General features: G+C 41.2%; 1 protein-coding gene and 1 long non-coding RNA gene across 7 annotated transcripts in view; one reads left to right on the top strand and one right to left on the bottom strand.

The window, feature by feature from the left end:
- Positions 1-1,048: 1,048 nt before the first annotated feature.
- On the bottom strand, positions 1,049-4,097 carry LOC129828923 (uncharacterized). 4 transcript variants are annotated; one of them, XR_008755317.1, is made up of 6 exons: positions 3,828-4,097; positions 3,602-3,721; positions 3,443-3,527; positions 2,319-3,241; positions 1,824-1,936; positions 1,049-1,411 (listed from the first exon to the last, which is right to left on the bottom strand). It is a non-coding gene; the product is annotated as an uncharacterized LOC129828923 (long non-coding RNA). The 4 variants fall into 4 exon arrangements; XR_008755314.1 differs by having other exon boundaries at positions 1,824-3,241; XR_008755316.1 differs by having other exon boundaries at positions 1,824-3,238.
- Positions 4,098-13,152: 9,055 nt separating this feature from the next.
- LOC129828922 (brain-specific angiogenesis inhibitor 1-associated protein 2-like protein 1) overlaps positions 13,153-17,105 on the top strand; it is a 45,459-nt gene continuing 41,506 nt past the window's right edge. For all 3 annotated transcript variants that reach the window (XM_055890238.1, XM_055890239.1, XM_055890237.1), the window contains exons 1-3: positions 13,153-13,415; positions 14,605-14,680; positions 15,072-15,158. In XM_055890238.1, coding sequence (XP_055746213.1) covers positions 13,353-13,415; positions 14,605-14,680; positions 15,072-15,158 — 226 coding nt within the window. In that variant the 5' untranslated portion in view covers positions 13,153-13,352. The remainder of the gene's footprint in view (positions 13,416-14,604; positions 14,681-15,071; positions 15,159-17,105) is intronic.

Genomic DNA, 17,105 nt, shown 5'->3' with positions numbered 1-17,105 from the left:
GTCATCAAGGCAAAGGGTGGCTACTTTGAAGGATCTCAAATATAAAATATATTTTGATTTGTTTAACACTTTTTTGGTTACTACATGATTCCAAATGTGTTATTTCATAGTTTAGATGTCTTCACTATTATTCCACAATGTAGAAAATAGTAAACAAAGAAAAACCCTTGAATGAGTAGGTGTGTCTAAACTTTTGACTGGTACTATATGTCATTGGATAAGTCTCCACCCCCCTGAGTTAACACTTGGTGGAAGCACCTTTGGCAGCCATTACAGATGTGAATAATTTGGAATAAGATTCTACCAACTTTGCATAACTCTTAGGGCAACATGTATCCACTGAAGTAAAAATATGACAGGAGCTTAGCTCAGGTAAAAAGTTAGTGGAAAACCCACATCAGTCTTCTGAAAACCTAACCCTGGGATAGGGTTTTATTTTTCTGCGGGACAATTACACACGTTTATGCAAAAGACACACCAGAATGGCTTTCCAAGAGGTGTTGAGTGTTCCTTAGTGGTCTAGTCTCAGTCCTGACTTAAACTGAACAAAAATATAAACTCATCATGTAAAGTGTTGGTCCCATGTTTTGGAACCAGTTTTGTCACACAACACAATGCCACATATGTCTCAAGTTTTGAGGGAGTGTGCAATTGGCATGCTGACTGCAGGAATGTCTCCCGGAGCTGTTGACAGAGAATGTTATGTTTATTTCTCTACCATAAACCGCCTCCAATGTTGTTTTAGAGAGTTTGGCAGTACATCAAACCGGCCTCACAACCGCAGATCACATGTAACCACTCCAGCCCAGGACCTCCACATCCGGCTTCTTTACCTGCGGGATCGTCTGAGACCAGCCACCCCGCACAGCCGATTCAACTGAGGAGTATTTCAGTGTGTAATAAAGACCTTTTGTGGGGAAAAACTCCTTCCGATTGGCTGGGCCTGACTCCCCAATCGCTGCGCCCCTCCCCAGTCATGTGAAATCCATAGATTAGGGCCTAATGAATGTATTTCAATTGACTGATTTCAGGAAATGTAACTCAGTAATATTATTGAAATTGTTGCATGTTGCATTTATATTTTTGTTCAGTATACTTGTACATCAGTGAAATAATTTATAGTTCAAGGTTACTTTACATGTATATTAATCTCAAACCATACATTTTTAGCAAACTATTAGCATTGGACTTGAATCAGACCAGCACAAAGCCCAGATCAAAAGCGTGTAAATGAAGACTGGTTGCGGTACGAGTAGGCGTCAGCTCTGGTACCGTGCTGCAACAGAAGGGTTTGGACCTCTCCTTTCTCTGCCCTGGACACATACAGATCACTACTGATATCAGGGATGTCCTGATGGGGCTGCAGTTCCATTTTAATGCTGGAGTAAGTGGCGTTACTGTACCCAGACATCTGTAACATAATAAAATAAACAAACAAATATAAACTTTTACACTGACACTTTTTTTGGTGTTTGTAGGGCTACAGTGTCTCAACATTTCCTAACAATTTTATACAGAACAAGAACAAATACACTGAGCAAATCACCATCGAACAACTAAGTCACTACCGGTCAAATCCGAGTCCGTGTCCGAATCACCACTGGTCGAGTTCGAGTCAAGTCTGAATCTTGTACTCGATTACCACAACATTGCTTGACAGTGCTTTCTACAGCCACGGCCATTATTTGAAGTTGATTGTTAGTCAATTTGTTAGGTATAGAACACCCCCTTGTGGACACGTTGTAGAATAGCCTCATATCTTTGGGAGGAGTATTGAAACAGGGCCTGACATTCTTCAACAAGTGCCTCTGTCAGTCTCCTACCTGTGGTTTGTTATTGTTTCCCTTCTTAGGGCGACTGGCTATAACAGTGATGAAGGCGAGGGTTGCTAACATGATCCCAGCACACGGCAGGATGAAGAGCAGGTTATTGGAGGCTATTAGGAGACAGAAAGAACTGTTTTTACCATAGTTCAAGGTAGGGAAAACTCTTCACATACTTTAATGCTACAGTATTACATGATGCAGTTAGACAAGCTGGAATACTGGTCAGAAGTTGTACAAGCAAAATTGATTTCCTATTTACAATTCACTCTCAATTAGTAACTGTCATACTCCCCAGTTTCTGCATACATGATTACTCAAGCACCACAGCATGTCGCCTCTTGACATACGTTGTACACCACTGAATCATGTTCCTATTTACACTAGCCATCATTCATCATTATTTTAGTCTTCTGGTTTCAAACAATCTATCTGTATATGCATTAGAATTAGGTCACAAGCTTCCTGAAACTCCTCTGTAGGTGTACCACCCACCACAAATCAGTTCACCACAGGAGACATGAACAGTATGGGTTGTGGGTCCATGAGTTAAATTACTCTCCTCCAGAACTCCCTAGAGAATTCCTCAACCCTGGCCACTGTCCCATTGACGTCTTTTAACTTCTCTGAAAAACACTATCACTCGGTTCAGTTTAAAGGGATACTTCGGGATTTTGGCAATGAAGCCCATTATCTACTTCCCTAAAGTCAGATGAGCTCATGGATACTATCTGTATGTCTCTGTGTCCAGTAGGAAGGTAGTTCAAGGTAGGTTTGCGAGCCAATGCTAACCAGCGTTAGCGCAATGAATAGACACTTCCAGTCATTGCACTAATATAATTTAGCAATTGTGCTAACACTAGTTAGCAACTTCCTTCAAACTGCATGCAGAGACATAAAAAGTATATCTACAAGTTCATCTGACTCCGGGGAAGTGGATAGAGGGCCTCATTGCCAAAACCCCATAGTATACCTTTAAGATAACAAGGAGAACCATGAAATCTAAAGTGGTACATTCGGATCAAAACCCCTTCTGCCACCAGAACTGCTGAGCGACACTATACTAATAGTTGGATCATTTGTACTATATCAAACTAGTCTATACTGTATTCATAGTGAGAGGAGAGAGTGTGTACTGTACTGTAGCTTCAGCCTAGCATGACTAAACTGGACCGTATTTCCACAGACCACATGATAACACCTGACTTTCGATCTCTCCTCACGAAGATGCTGTAGGAGGTCTGTAGTTTGCTGATGTCATTGCGGGCACTGATGTCAAGACTCTCCTAAAGCCACTCCTAAAGCCGTGAAGGTGTGGTTCAGTCTGAATGTGTTATCATACAGCATGGCCAGGTGACAGCCTGTAGGGGTTGCTGATACACAGTTCTGTTGGAACCTCCAACATGCCTACATGCCTACTGGAGGGGAGAGAGAGAGAGAGAGGGGGGGGGGGGGGGGGGGGGGGGGATAAAGCTAATTAGAATGAATATAGCACACCCACATTGGAGGACTGGGAAGCAAAGAGAGGAAGAGAGAGAATACATTTGTTGATTCTTTGATGTGTTATGCATGTTTGTGATGTTGTATGTGTGTTAATTATACTGAGAAATTGTATCCACCTTCCATCCACATGATTAGCCAGACTGTTGTTTCTGGAAACCTCGAAACTCAAAGGGCCTTTCAACTCAATATTTCTGATGGGGTCTGGAAAATAGCAGAGATATACAATACAATCGAAATAATTCTTAACAAAAATTATGTGTATTCTGCCAACCTACCCAACACTGGTGTAAACCCCAGTTAGTGGAATAGAGTTTTTGTTCACTTGGGCCCCCACTCTCAGCCGCAGAGTGTAGTTTCCAGGGGACAAGTAGTTATGGTGCACATACAGCACCTCCCTTACAAAACCAGAATAAAACAACCACATACTATTTAAATATATAGCCTAACCTGTGAAAAGGAAAACAAGAAAACATTTATTCGATGATAAACAGGCAGACATACCCGTTGCCAAAGTCCCAGGTATAGTTGAATTTGGCGGTGCGTAAAGTGTTCCTTGGATCGAACAGTTCGAACTTTGTCTCGGTTGGAACCTCCTTGGCCAGCTCCCTGTCCCGCACGTAAGTCGCATTCCCTTCCCTCTGAATGAAGCTGAGCTTCCCCGAAACATTTTCTGAAGGAACTTTTTTTTTTTAAACATGAGTTTACTATAAATTGTTTAAAAAAATCTATTATATTGAAATAATGTTATGCGCGTAAAGTCAACCTACTCAGATGGATCAAACCATCTGTTGTGAGCCCCAAATCCCGGGGGCTCAGAATCAGGGCAAGTGACACGAAGACCACCACAATTATATTTCTGAAAACATAAACCAGAATTTTATAAAAGTATATATTAAACTTGATATTTAATACAATTCTACTTATTTACTCGAATATTACGCATGCAACTCACATATTTACCGATACATTTGCGCTTGTCCACTCATAGATGAGTAAAATGGTATAGGCTACTCCAGAACAAAGAAATATGAACACTTCAAATGAACAACCTATAATATATTCCTTAACTGTCTTGTCAGCTGCCGCCAAAAAGTTGTTCATGGCCTTAAAATTTCCCAAATTCCTATAAAAAAAAGCCTGAAAAGCCTGAAAAAAAGCCTGAAATAATTCCCATGCGTTTTAACCATGCGTTGTCTGTCTTATTAAGAATTAGTTTATGGCCCACAACAAACATCTGCTGGACACTTCTTAGGAATGACCAACGTTATGTATTAGTTATGAAGTCACCCATGTTATATCTAGGGGAGTATATCATTGAATGTATTGGCTATACCTTTGTTTGATGTAAGCTATATTTGTCCTGCTGTTGAAAAAAGGATGTTATGCTGCTTGCATCTCAAATCAAATGTATTTTCTAAAGCCTTTTTATATCGGCAGCTGTCACAAAGTGCTTTACACATACCCAGCCTAAATCCCCCAAAAGCAATCAATGCAGAAGCAGAAGCACAAATTAGAAATATGTGAATAAATGTGAATTTTGATTGATCGCATCTCAGTCATGAGCGCCAGTATTAAATATGGCCACACGATGGAGACATACACAGAGAATTATCTACCTCACTTGCTTTGGCAATGTTAACACATGTTTCCCATGCCAATAAAGCCCCTTGAATTGAATTGAATTGCGATGGAGCCCTCACCTTGCAAGCAAAACACTTGTTAGAGTTAATTTTCTGCAAATCTACAGATTTCGCCCTGGGGCGTAAAGAAAATGTTGCCGTTTTAAAGCAAGTTTGCTGCAATTATCCTAATTTTGCCATAAGGTGGAGAGAAATATTTGCAGATTAATATGAATGACTAACAAAAATATTTGCTGACATATTCAATCTCTCCATATCCCAGTCTGTTGTCCCCACTTGCTTCAAGCTGTTCACCATTGTTCCTGTACCCAAGAAAGCAAATGTAACTGAACTAAATGACCATCACCCCGTAGCACTCACTTCTGTCATCATTAAGTGCTTTGAGAGGCTAGTTTAGGAACATATCACCTCCACCTTACCTGAAAACCTAGACCCACTATAATTCGCAAACGGCCCCAACAGATCCACGGACGACGTAATTGCCAAAGCATTGCACACTGCCATATCCCACCTGGACAAGAGAAATACCTATGTAAGAATGCTGTTCATTGACTACAGCTCAGCCTTCAACACCATAGTGCCCTCCAAGCTCATCAATAAGCTCAGGGCCCTGGGTCTGAACCCCTTCCTGTGCAACTGGGTCCTGGACTTCCTGAGAGGCCGCCCCCAGTGGTGAAGGTGGTGAAGAAGATGCAGCAGCGCCTCTTCAACCGCAGGAGGCTGAAGAAATTTGGCTTAGCCCCTAAGACCCTAAGGAACTTCTACAGATGCATCATTGAGAGCATCCCGTCGGGCTGTATGACCGCCTAGTATTGCAATTGCACCGTCTGCATCCACAGGGCTCTCCAAAGGGTGGTGCGGTCAGACCAACACATTATAGGGTGAACACTGCCTGCCTTCCAGGACATGACAGATTTCTCCATCCCCTTCTCCGGCTGTTGTATTGGGCAGTTCAAGGGTTGAGAAATGTCTCAGTCCCTGGAGCAAAAATGTTGTGATACCCAGGAGCACGAGTACAGGACATCAATAAGCTGCTCCAAAACATTTAACCCTGCATCAGGAAATTGAGTATATCATAGTTCATGTGGGATTCAATGACATTATGAAGGGCAGGCAGAACAGCTGAAGATGGATTTTAAAGAACTGACTCGGTCTTTGCTTGACATCAACAAATGCCCCATAATATCTGGCCCTGTGCCCTCCCTAAACCGTGTTATTGAACATTTCAGCAGGCTTCTAGCCCTCCATAACTGGCTACGTAACTATTGCAGCTCTGTGGGTGTAACATTTATTGACAATTTTGATATCTTCTGGAAACAAAGCTAATTTTATAAGGAGAATGGGATCATCATCATCATCTTAGAGAGGATCTCATGTTAAATACTGTTAAAATAATATGTCTACAGGTTAATCTGTCTTACCAAAAGCCCATTCTTGTGAGAAGCTGCTATAGACCACCAAGTGCTAACAGTCAGTATCTGGGAAACGTGTGTGAAGTGCTTGATAATGTATGTGATATCAACAGAGAGGTATATTTTCTGGGTGATTTCAAAATTGACTGTCTTTCATCAAGCTGCCCACTCAAGAAAAAGCTTTAAACAGTGCTTGCAACCTTGTTCAGGTTATCAGTCAACCTACCAGGGTAGTTGAAATTAACACAAAAATGAAATAATCAACATGTATTGATCACATCTTTACAAATGCTGCAGAAATGTGCATTAAAGCAGTATCCAAATCCATTGGATGTAGTGATCACAATATAGTAGCCATATCTAGGAAAACCAAAGTTCCAAAGTCTGGGCCTAATATAGTGTATAAGAGTTCATACAATGAGTTTTGTAACGATTCCTATGTTGTTGACATGCTTCCATGTCAGACGCTTCTCTTCTTTTGTATTGTTCCATGTTCATTATTATTAAACTCACTAACTGCACTTGTTTCCTGACTCCCTGTGCCTGCGTTACAGATTGAGAGGGATGAGGCAAAAGGAAGGGCAAATAAGTCTGGCTGCACAACAGATTGGCAAATGTGCTGCAAATTGAGAAATCAGGAGACTAAACTGAATAAAAAGAAGAAGGAACTATACTATGAAACAAAGATAATTTATATAAAGAGTGATAGTAAAAAGCTTTGGAGCACCTTAAATGAAATTGTGGGGCAAAAAGGCAAACTCAGCTCATAAATGTATTGAATCAGATGTCTCATTCATCACAAAACCCACAGATATTGCCAATTACTTTGATGATTTTTTCATTGGCAAGGTTAGGAAACGTAGGCATGACATGCCAGCAACAAATGCTGACACTATACATCCAAGTATAACTGAAATTATGAAAGACAGGCATTGTAATTTTGATTCCCGTAAAGTGAATGTGGAAGAGATTATAATTTTTTTGTCTGTCAACAATGACAAGCCACCGGGGTCTGACAACTTGGATGGAAAATGACTGAGGATAATAGCAGATGATATTGCCACTCCTATTTGCAATATCTTCAATCTAAGCCTACTAGAAAGTGTGTGCCCTCAGGCCTGGAGGGAAGCAAAAATTAATTCCGCTATCCAAGAATATTAAAGCCCCCTTTACTGGCTCAAATAGCCAACCAATCAGCCTGTTACCAACCCTTAGTAAACTTTTGGAAAAAATTGTGTTTGACGAGATACAATGCTATTTTACTGTAAACAAATTGACAACAGACTTTCAGCACATTTGTAGGGAAGGACATTCAACAAGCATGGCACTTACACAAATGACTGATCATTGGCTGAGCGAAATTGATGATAAATAGATTGTGGGGGCTGTTTTGTTCGACTTCAGTGCGGCTTTTGACATTATCGATCATTGTCTACTGATGGAAAAAGGTGTAATGGCTTTACACCCCCTGCAAAATTGTGGATAAAGAGTTACCTGTCTAACAAAACACAGAGGGTGTTCTGTAATGGATGCCTCTCCAACATAATCCAGGTAGAATCAGGAATTCCCCAGGGCAGCTGTCTAAGCCCCTTAATTGTTTCAATCTTTACTAATGACATGCCACTGGCTTTGAGTAATGATGACTCAACACTATACACATCAGCTACTACAGTGAGTGAAATCACTGCAACACTTAACAAAGAGCTGCAGTTAGTTTCAGAATGGGTGGCAAGGAATTAGTTTGTCCTAAATATATAAAAAGACTAAAAGCATTGTATTTGGTACAAATCACTCACTAAACCCTAAACCTCAACTAAATATTGTAATAAATCATGTGGAAATTGAGTAAGTTGAGGAGACTAAACTGCTTGTAGTAACCCTGGATTGTAAACTGTCATTGCCAAAACATTTTGATACAGCAGTAGCTAAGATTGGGAGAAGTCTGTCCATAATAAAATCCTGCTCTGCCTTTTTATCAACACTATCAGCAAGGCAGGTCCTACAGGCCTTAGTTTTGTCGCACCTAGACTAACATTCAGTCGTGTGGTCAGGTGCCACAAAGAGGGACCTCGGAAAATAACAATTGGCTCAGAACAGAGCAGCAGCCTGGCTCTTAAATGTACACGGAGAGCAAACATTAATAATATGCATGTACATTTCTCATTGCTCAAAGTGGAGGAGAGATTGACTTCATCACTACTTGTTTTTGTAAGAAGTGTTGACATGCTGAATGCACCGAGGTGTCTGTTTAAACTACTAACACACAGCTCGGACACCCATACATACCCCACAAGACATGCCACCAGAGGTCTCTTCACAGTCCCCAAGTCAGGAACAGACTATGGGAGGCTGCCCAGCAACAGCCCCAAAACATCACTGCTCTAGAGGAGATCTACATGGAGGAATGGGCCAAAATACCAGCAACAGTGTGTGAAAACCTTGTGAAGACTTACAGAAAACGTTTGACCTCTGTCATTGCCAACAAAGGGTATATAACAAAGTATTGAGATAAACTTTTGTTATTGACCAAATACTTATTTTCCACCATAATTTGCAAATAAATTCATTAAAAATCCTACAATGTGATTTTCTGGGGGGTTTTTTCTCATTTTGTCTGTCATAGTTGAAGTGTACCTATGATGACAATTACAGGCCTCTCTCATCTTTTTAAGTGGGAGAACTTGCACAATTGGTGGCTGACTAAATACTTTTTTGCCCCACTGTATGTGATAGTAGAGCAGTGGCCTGAGGGCACACACTTAATTTGTTGTGAGAAGTGTTACGGTATGTATTGTAATGTAATATTTTAAAATATGTATGACTGCCTTAATGTTGCCTGACCCCAGAAAGAGTAGCTGCTACCTTTGCAGCAGTTAATGGGGATCCTTAATAAATACAAATCTACTGCACCCGGAGTCACAGAAAGACCTAGAAGATCATCAAGGACCTCAAACAATACTTTAAAATCAATTAACTCCCCCATTTGGCCATCGGCATTAGTCTCATGTAAACATTCCTACAGAAAAAAAACATTCCGCAGAAAAAAACATTTCACATGTGAAATCATGTGAAAACGTGTTTTTGGAACACTTGACATGTGGTCACGTGAAATTCATGTGGTTCTTCCATGAGGGATCTTCTCAGCTTAATTATGTTGTGGTTCATTGCTGTTGTTATCGAATCAAAATCGAATCAAAGTTTATTGGTTGCATACACAGATTTGCAGATCTTATCGCAGATGCAGCGAAATGCTTGTGTTTCTAGCTCCAACAGAGGCAGTAATAATACCTCGAAAACAATACAAAAGTAAAAAGAAAGAAATGACAAAATATCAGAACAAGCAATGTCAGAGTCCGGAATATACAGTTGAAGTCGGAAGTTTACATACACCTTAGCCAAATACATTTAACTATGTTTTTCACAATTCCTGACATTTAATCTCAGTAAAAATTCCCAGTTTTAGGTCAGTTAGGATCACCACGTTATTTTAAGAATGTGAAATGTCAGAATAAAAGTAGAAAGAATGATTTATTTCATCTTTTGCTTCTTTCATCACATTCCCAGTGGATCAGAAGTTTCCATACACTCAATTAGTATTTGGTAGCATTGCCTTTTAATTGTTTAACTTGGGTCAAACGTTTCGGGTAGCCTTCCACAAGCTTCCCACAATAAGTTGGGTGTATTTTTGGCCCATTCTTCCTGTCAGAGCTGGTGTAACTGAGTCAGGTTTGTAGGTCTCCTTGCTCGCGCACACTTTTTCAGTTCTGCCCACAAATTTGCTATAGGATTGAGGTCAGGGCTTTGATGGCCACTTCAATACCTTGACTTTGTTGTCCTTATGCCATTTTGACACAACTTTGGAAGTATGCTTGGGGTCATTGTCCATTTGGAAGACCCATTTGTGACCAAGCTTTAACTTCCAGACTGATGTCTTGAGATCAATATATCCACATAATTTCCCTTCCTAATGATGCCATCTATTTTGTGAAGTGCACCAGTCCCTCCTGCAGCAAAGCACCCCCACAACATGATGCTGCCACCCCCTTGCTTCACGGTTGGGATGGTGTTCTTCGGCTTGCAAGCCTCCCCCTTTTACCTCCAAACATAACGGTCGTCATTATGGCCAAATAGTTCTATTTTTGTTTCATCAGACCAGAAGACATTTCTCCAAAAAGTACAATCTTTGTCCCCATGTGCAGTTGTAAACCTTAGTCTGGCTTTTCTATGGCGGTTTTGGAGCAGTGCTCCTAAGGATGAACCAGACTTGTGGAGGTCCACAATTTTTTTCTGAGGCTTTTAATGATTTCTTTTGATTTTCCCATGATGTCAAGCAAAGAGGCACTGAGTTTGAAGGTAGGCCTTGAAACACCTCCAATTGACTCAAATGATGTCAATTAGCCTATCAGACGCTTCTAAAGTCATGACATCGTTTTCTGGAATTTTCCAAGCTGTTTAAAGGCACAGTTAACTTAGTGCATGTAAACTTCTGACCCACTGGAATTGTGATACAGTGAATTGTAAGTGAAATAATCTGTCTGTAAACAATTGTTGGAAAAATTACTTGTGTCATGCACAAAGTAGATGTCCTAACCGACTTGCCAAAACTATAGTTTATTAACAAGGAATGTGTAGAGTGGTTGAAAAACGAGTTTTAATGACTCCAACCTAAGTGTATGTAAACTTCCAACTTCAACTGTATATATATATATATATACTGCAGGCCACTGCAGTAAACAAAATTCACTGTCAGGTTCGTGGAACCATTCCTAGACACTCCTAGCCTTGTGGCATGGGCATTATCCTGCTGAAAAAATCTATTCGCAGATGGATACACTGCTGCCATGAAGGGATGCACCTGTTTGGCAATGATGTTCAGATAGTATTCAAACATTGAGGTATTCAAACGTTGCTCCAAGGGGCCCAATATGTGTCATTATTTTCAAGGCGCCCAATATGTGCCATGAAAACAGACCCCACACCATCCCATGATCACCATCAGCCTGCAATGTTGATGCGGCATGATGGAGGCATGTACTCATGTGGTTTCCTCCATACCCTAGTCCTCCCATTAGCCTGAAACAGCAGGAACCAGGATTCATCAGTCCAGGCAATGTTTTTCCAATTCTCCAGTGTCCAGTATTTTCCTTCCTTAACCGCAGTCCTTAACCGCAGTTTCTTGTTTTTTGTTGAATGAAGTGGAATTCTGTAAGGTTGTTGGCTGCCATATCGCATTTGTGTCAAGGTTGGAAGAGCTGTGCATTAGTTTATGGGTCTTAGGGCACCAATGTTGTAGTGGACTGTCAGTTGACTAACTGTAGCTTGTAATTCGTTTCAGCCTCCTTTGTCCTCTTTCATTAGTGACCCGTTTACAGCCTGCGGGTGGCTGGATGTCCTTTGGGTGGTGGACCATTCTTGACAGACAGGAAACTGTTGATCGTGGAAAACCCAGCAGTGTTGTAGTTCTTGACACACTCAAACCGGTGCACCTTGCACATACTAACATACCCTGTTCAAAGGCATTTAAATATTTTGTCTTCCCCATTCACCCTCTAAATGGCACACACACAATCCATGTCTCAATTGTCTCAAGGCTTAAACATCCTTCTTTAACCTGTTTCCTCCCCTTCATCTACACTGATTGAAGTCGATTTAACAGATGACGTCAATAGGGATCATAGCTTTCACCTGGATTTACCTGGTAAGTCTATGTCATGGAAAGAGCAGATGTTCCAGTGAATAATGGTGTGTATAGACACTATGGACAGTATATTAATTATAGTATATTAATAGTATATTAATTGAAAAGGTGTGTTCAGCAGTAGTGATATAGGATGATCCATGACTAGAAAACAGTATATACTATACATATAAAGTGGATGAAACAGTATGTAAACATTATTAAAGTGACGAGTGTTCAATGACTGTATAGTCCAAAGCAGTCTCTAAGGTAAGGGTAGAGTACTGGGTGGTAACCGGCTAGTAACAGTGACTAAGGTTCCGGGCAGGGTATTGGGCGGAGGCCGACTAGTGGTGACTGTTTAACAGTCTGATGGCCTGGAGATAGAAGCTGTTCATCAGTCTCTCGGTCCCAGCTTTGATGCACCCGTTCTGTCTCCTCCTTCTAGATCAGGGGTGGGCAACTCCAGGCCTCGGGGGCCTGATTGGTGCCACACTTTTTCTCAATCCCTAGCAAACACAGTTGATGAATCAAATTGCATTCTAAAGTGAAGATCATGATTAGGTGATTATTGGAGTCAGGTGTGTTAGCTCGGGCTGGGGCAAAACTGTGACACCAATCAGGCCCCAGAGGACTGGAATTGCCCACTGCTGTTCGAGATGGTAGCGGGGTGAAAAGGCCATTGCTCTGGTGGCTGAGGTCATGATTTCACATGTGAAATGTTTTTTTCTGTAGGGATGTTTACATGAGACTAATGCCGATGGCCAAATGGGGGAGTTAATTGATTTTAAAGTATTGTTTGTTTATTTATATGGGCCCCATTAGCTTTTGCAGAAGCAGCTAAACCAGGGGTGGTTCACCCTGATTTTAAAATAAGCCTATTGTCATTTAAATGCTTCCGAATGCGATAACAGAACCGCCCCGGGAGAGTGAGCCATAGGGAGTGACTGAGCGACCAACCCCTGTTGCCAATACCGAGTTGATCCATCTGAAAGCACAGCACCGAAAGAGCTTGACTAAAGCAGTGACGTCACGGATACTACCTTTTCTGTCTCCCGCCCCTCCCACACACACACACACACACACACACCGTGAAGTTTGACAGTCTCAGTTCAGGCAGCGCAGCGGTTGATGCGGGTTTGTTTGGCCACCGGTGCACAGTTGCGCTTTTGCTCTCAATTGTAAACTACTCCTGGAACAACTAAACAGCCCACCCTTGGATTTGAAAGGAATTATATAGACTTCGAGTGATTGGCTTTGGTTTAGTTTTTTTGTTCCATCTTGTAGAGACTGAGAAATGACTGCCAACATGTCTCTGGATCATGACGATGTGAATAAACTGACCGAAAGTACATACAAGGTAAGCAGGCTTTTTTCCCCTCGTCATCATAGCTCCCCATTTCTCCACCATGACCTTGACTACATAATAACAGGGTTTCCATTTGGCCATTGTCCATCGTCGCCTTTGGCAATAGCAGTAGGCTCCAATTAGCTAGATTAGGACACACAGTTATTATAGGAGATACATATACCCATTCCATAATATGGGCATACATTTGCACAGTGCGTATCATGAGCGCACGTGTAAACTGCCGGTGATTTGTTGAACGCAAAACGCAGTGAAGTAGCCTACAAAGTACCTTTGCCTCTCAACTGAAAAAAAACAACAATATATTTGTAATTTGTCATCTTCAAGTTTGACCAATCATCTGTTTCGTATTGTTAGTTCATCAATTTTAAGGCAATATGGTGCACATAAGGCAATAATATCTCATGCCCCAACAGCCCCACCTGTCCAGTACTCCGCAGGTGAAGTCGAAAGTGTCAGTTTAATGAATTATACATGCAGTTTAGGACCTGCCACAGTTTCAGCTGAAGAGAAGAGTGAAGAGAAACCTGTTTCTCTCTGTTCCCCCCCTCCCCCTTTCTCTCTCTCCTTCTCTCTCTCTCTCTGGCTGGGTGTAAGCAGGCCTAACACATACCTGGCAGTTCATTGTTCTATTGAGGGTGTGCCTGGGGAATTTAAACAGGGACTCCAGTCCTGAACAGGATTTTATTGTGGGCCATTTGAATAGGAGGGGGATTGGGTTTGGTTCACCCTAGCCTGCTGCTGCAAATACTTTGTGTCGGACTTTGTGTCGCACATAGCTGTAAAGTGTAAAGGATCATGTTAATGATTAAAATGTTTTATTTCAGCTTGGTGTTATTTATAGAATTAACACATAAACATTGAAACCTTTATTTATGATGACATTAAGACAATCATGTGTGTGGTTTATGTATTGGCTTATTATTGGTTTCTGTGTATATAATCCACAAGAGAATTGGCCATTGTTAATAAAAAAGTACGTTTTCCCACTCGACATTGGTATAAAAATAGTGTTGTTTAAACAAACAATTTCAATAATAGTCACACTCAGTCCCTGGCCAAGAATAAACAGGTCTTTGATTGTTCTGTAGTTTGTTTTTCTCGTCTGTGTCCTCCCTGCTGTAGTTCATTCTCTCCCCTCTCTCTCTTTTTGACCCCCGTCCCCCTCTCTCGCTTGCAGAATGTGATGGAGCAGTTCAACCCAGGTCTGAGGAATCTGGTCAATCTGGGGAAGAACTATGAGAAATCTGTAGCCGGTAAGAACATGTTAATGTTTTCTACCCAGTACAGCTAGAGGAGGATGGGTCTGAGTCTGGTTCCTCTCAAGGTTTCTTCCTTCTAGGGAGTTTTTCCTTTCCATTTGCCACTGTGCTGCTGCTTGCTCTTTGGGGATCTAGGGCGGATTACTGTCAAGCATCTTATGACAAATGTTGTTATAAACAAGGGTTATACAGTATGAACAAAATGTGATTTATCATCCCAATATTTGGACATAAGTGAATTAGATGTCTCACATGATACACTAACAAGCTAACTTTTACACTGTGGTTTCAGACACAGGCATGGCTAGCACAAGGGTCTGAATAGGGTATCATGTAGGTGTTGGTGAGATCCATTCATATGATTATTTTGTTTGTCTCCTCACAGCGATGACTCTTGCTGGGAAGGCGTACTTTGACGCTGTGTCAAAGATAGGAGAGACTGCTTCCGTGTCCCCAGTCTCCAGAGAATTAGGTAAGTTCTCGCACGCACGCACGCACACACACACACACACACACACACACACACACACACACACACACACACACACACACAGAGAGAGATACACAGAGAGAGATACACACACTCACACACTGTAATGAAACTGTCATTAGTACTATATACAGGTTGTTATCCTTCTCTCTGTGACTCACCACCCATTATTGAGGTGACCTATTCTCCCAGGTCTATGTTTTTATGATCCATTAAGTAGCTTCTTATCAGTGGTGTAAAGTAATTAAGCAAAAATAGTTTAAAGTACTACTTCATTTGTTTTTTTGGGGCATCTGTACTTTACAATTTATATGTTTGACAACTTTTACTTTTACTCCATACATTTTCCCGGACATCCAAAAGAACTTGTTACATTTCGAATACTTAGCAAGACAGGAAAATGGTCCAATTCACACACTTATCAAGAAAACACCCCTGGTCATCCCTACTTCATCTGATCTGGCGGACTCACTAAAAACACATGCTTTGTTTGTAAATTAAGTCTGAGTGTTGGAGTGTGCCCCTGGCAATCCGTAAATAAAAAAACAAGAAAATCGTCCAGTCTGGTTTGCTTAATATAAGGAATAGCTGAGCAGTTTCTTCCTCTCCGGTAACTGAGTTAGGAATGACGCCTGTATCTTTGTAGTGACTGGGTGTTTTGATACACCATCCAAAGTGTAAATAATAACTTCAAAGGGATATTCAGTGTCTGCTTTTTTTTTACTCATCTACCAATAGGTGTCCTTCTTTGTGAGGCATAGGAAAACCTACCTGGTCTTTGGGGTTTAATCTGTGTTTGAAATTCTGAGGGACTGTACAGATAATTGTATGTGTGGGGTACAGAGATTAGGTAGTCATTCAAAAATAATGTTAAACACTATTATTGCACACGGAGTCCATGCAACTTATTATGTGACTTGTTAAGCACATTTTTACTCCTGAACTTATGGTAACTAGGCTTCCCATAACAAAGGGGTTGAATACTTATTGACTCAAGACATTTCAGCTTTTCATTTTTAATGAAAACAGAATTACACCTCTGAAAAACAGAATTACACCTCTGACAGAAATTCTGTAGTTGACCCTTGGATCCGGGTCGGAACTGATTTGATTGTCACAGGTCTCGGGTATGTGTAATTAGAACTGATTTTCCAGTAAGGACCCGAATGTGACTGCTGCAGTAGAAAGAGAGAGAAAATTGTCTAATTTATACTGCTGCGGCTTTTCATGAGATAGGCGCGTGTAGCTTGTTGTTTTTGTCGGGTAATCACAAGTCATCAAAACTGCACTAGCCTCTGGCTCTGTGTGTGTCATTGCAAGCAAGCTAAAATATCAATAGAAGATGGAATTAAAATGACGAAATTAAAAGTTAATTGACAAGGATATGTTTCAACGACCCAGATTGGATGATAAATAACCTAGCTTTGGCAGCTAGAAGTTATACTAACTAGTGCGAGTTGGCTTGGTTGCTGCTGTCTCGCTCTTCCTCCTCCTCGAGCCACTCATGTCTATATGGAGACCCGACCATGTCTATATGGGGCCTGATCTGATTAGCCTCGGGTCCATTCGGACCACGTCTCCATATTTAAACATACATTTATTCGGTAGGGTCTGGGGAGGAAAGCCCTGGGTCCATTTTGGAACACGTGTAACTTTTTGGACCCAAGAAGACCTCTCGTGTGAATACTTTCTGAAGGCACTGTACATTCTATATTCATATAGAACATTCTTAGCCTGGTAGCAGATCAGTTTGTGCTTCTGGCCAACTTAATCTAACATTCCAAAATGGAACACCAGCGTTCGAAACGTTTTGAATTCTATGTCAGGAGCTGTTCCTACTCTATTTGTATGGTTCCTACTCTGCTGCTCCGACTGGCCACAGCGAGACTGGCCACATTCAGTGAGACGGTGTGAATTCTCTCACGTGTT

This window comes from Salvelinus fontinalis, chromosome 30 (assembly GCF_029448725.1).
Source record: "Salvelinus fontinalis isolate EN_2023a chromosome 30, ASM2944872v1, whole genome shotgun sequence".
Taxonomy (NCBI): Eukaryota; Metazoa; Chordata; class Actinopteri; order Salmoniformes; family Salmonidae; genus Salvelinus; species Salvelinus fontinalis.
Note: the sequence above shows the minus strand (reverse complement) of the source record. Positions and strands in the feature narration are given on the sequence as shown.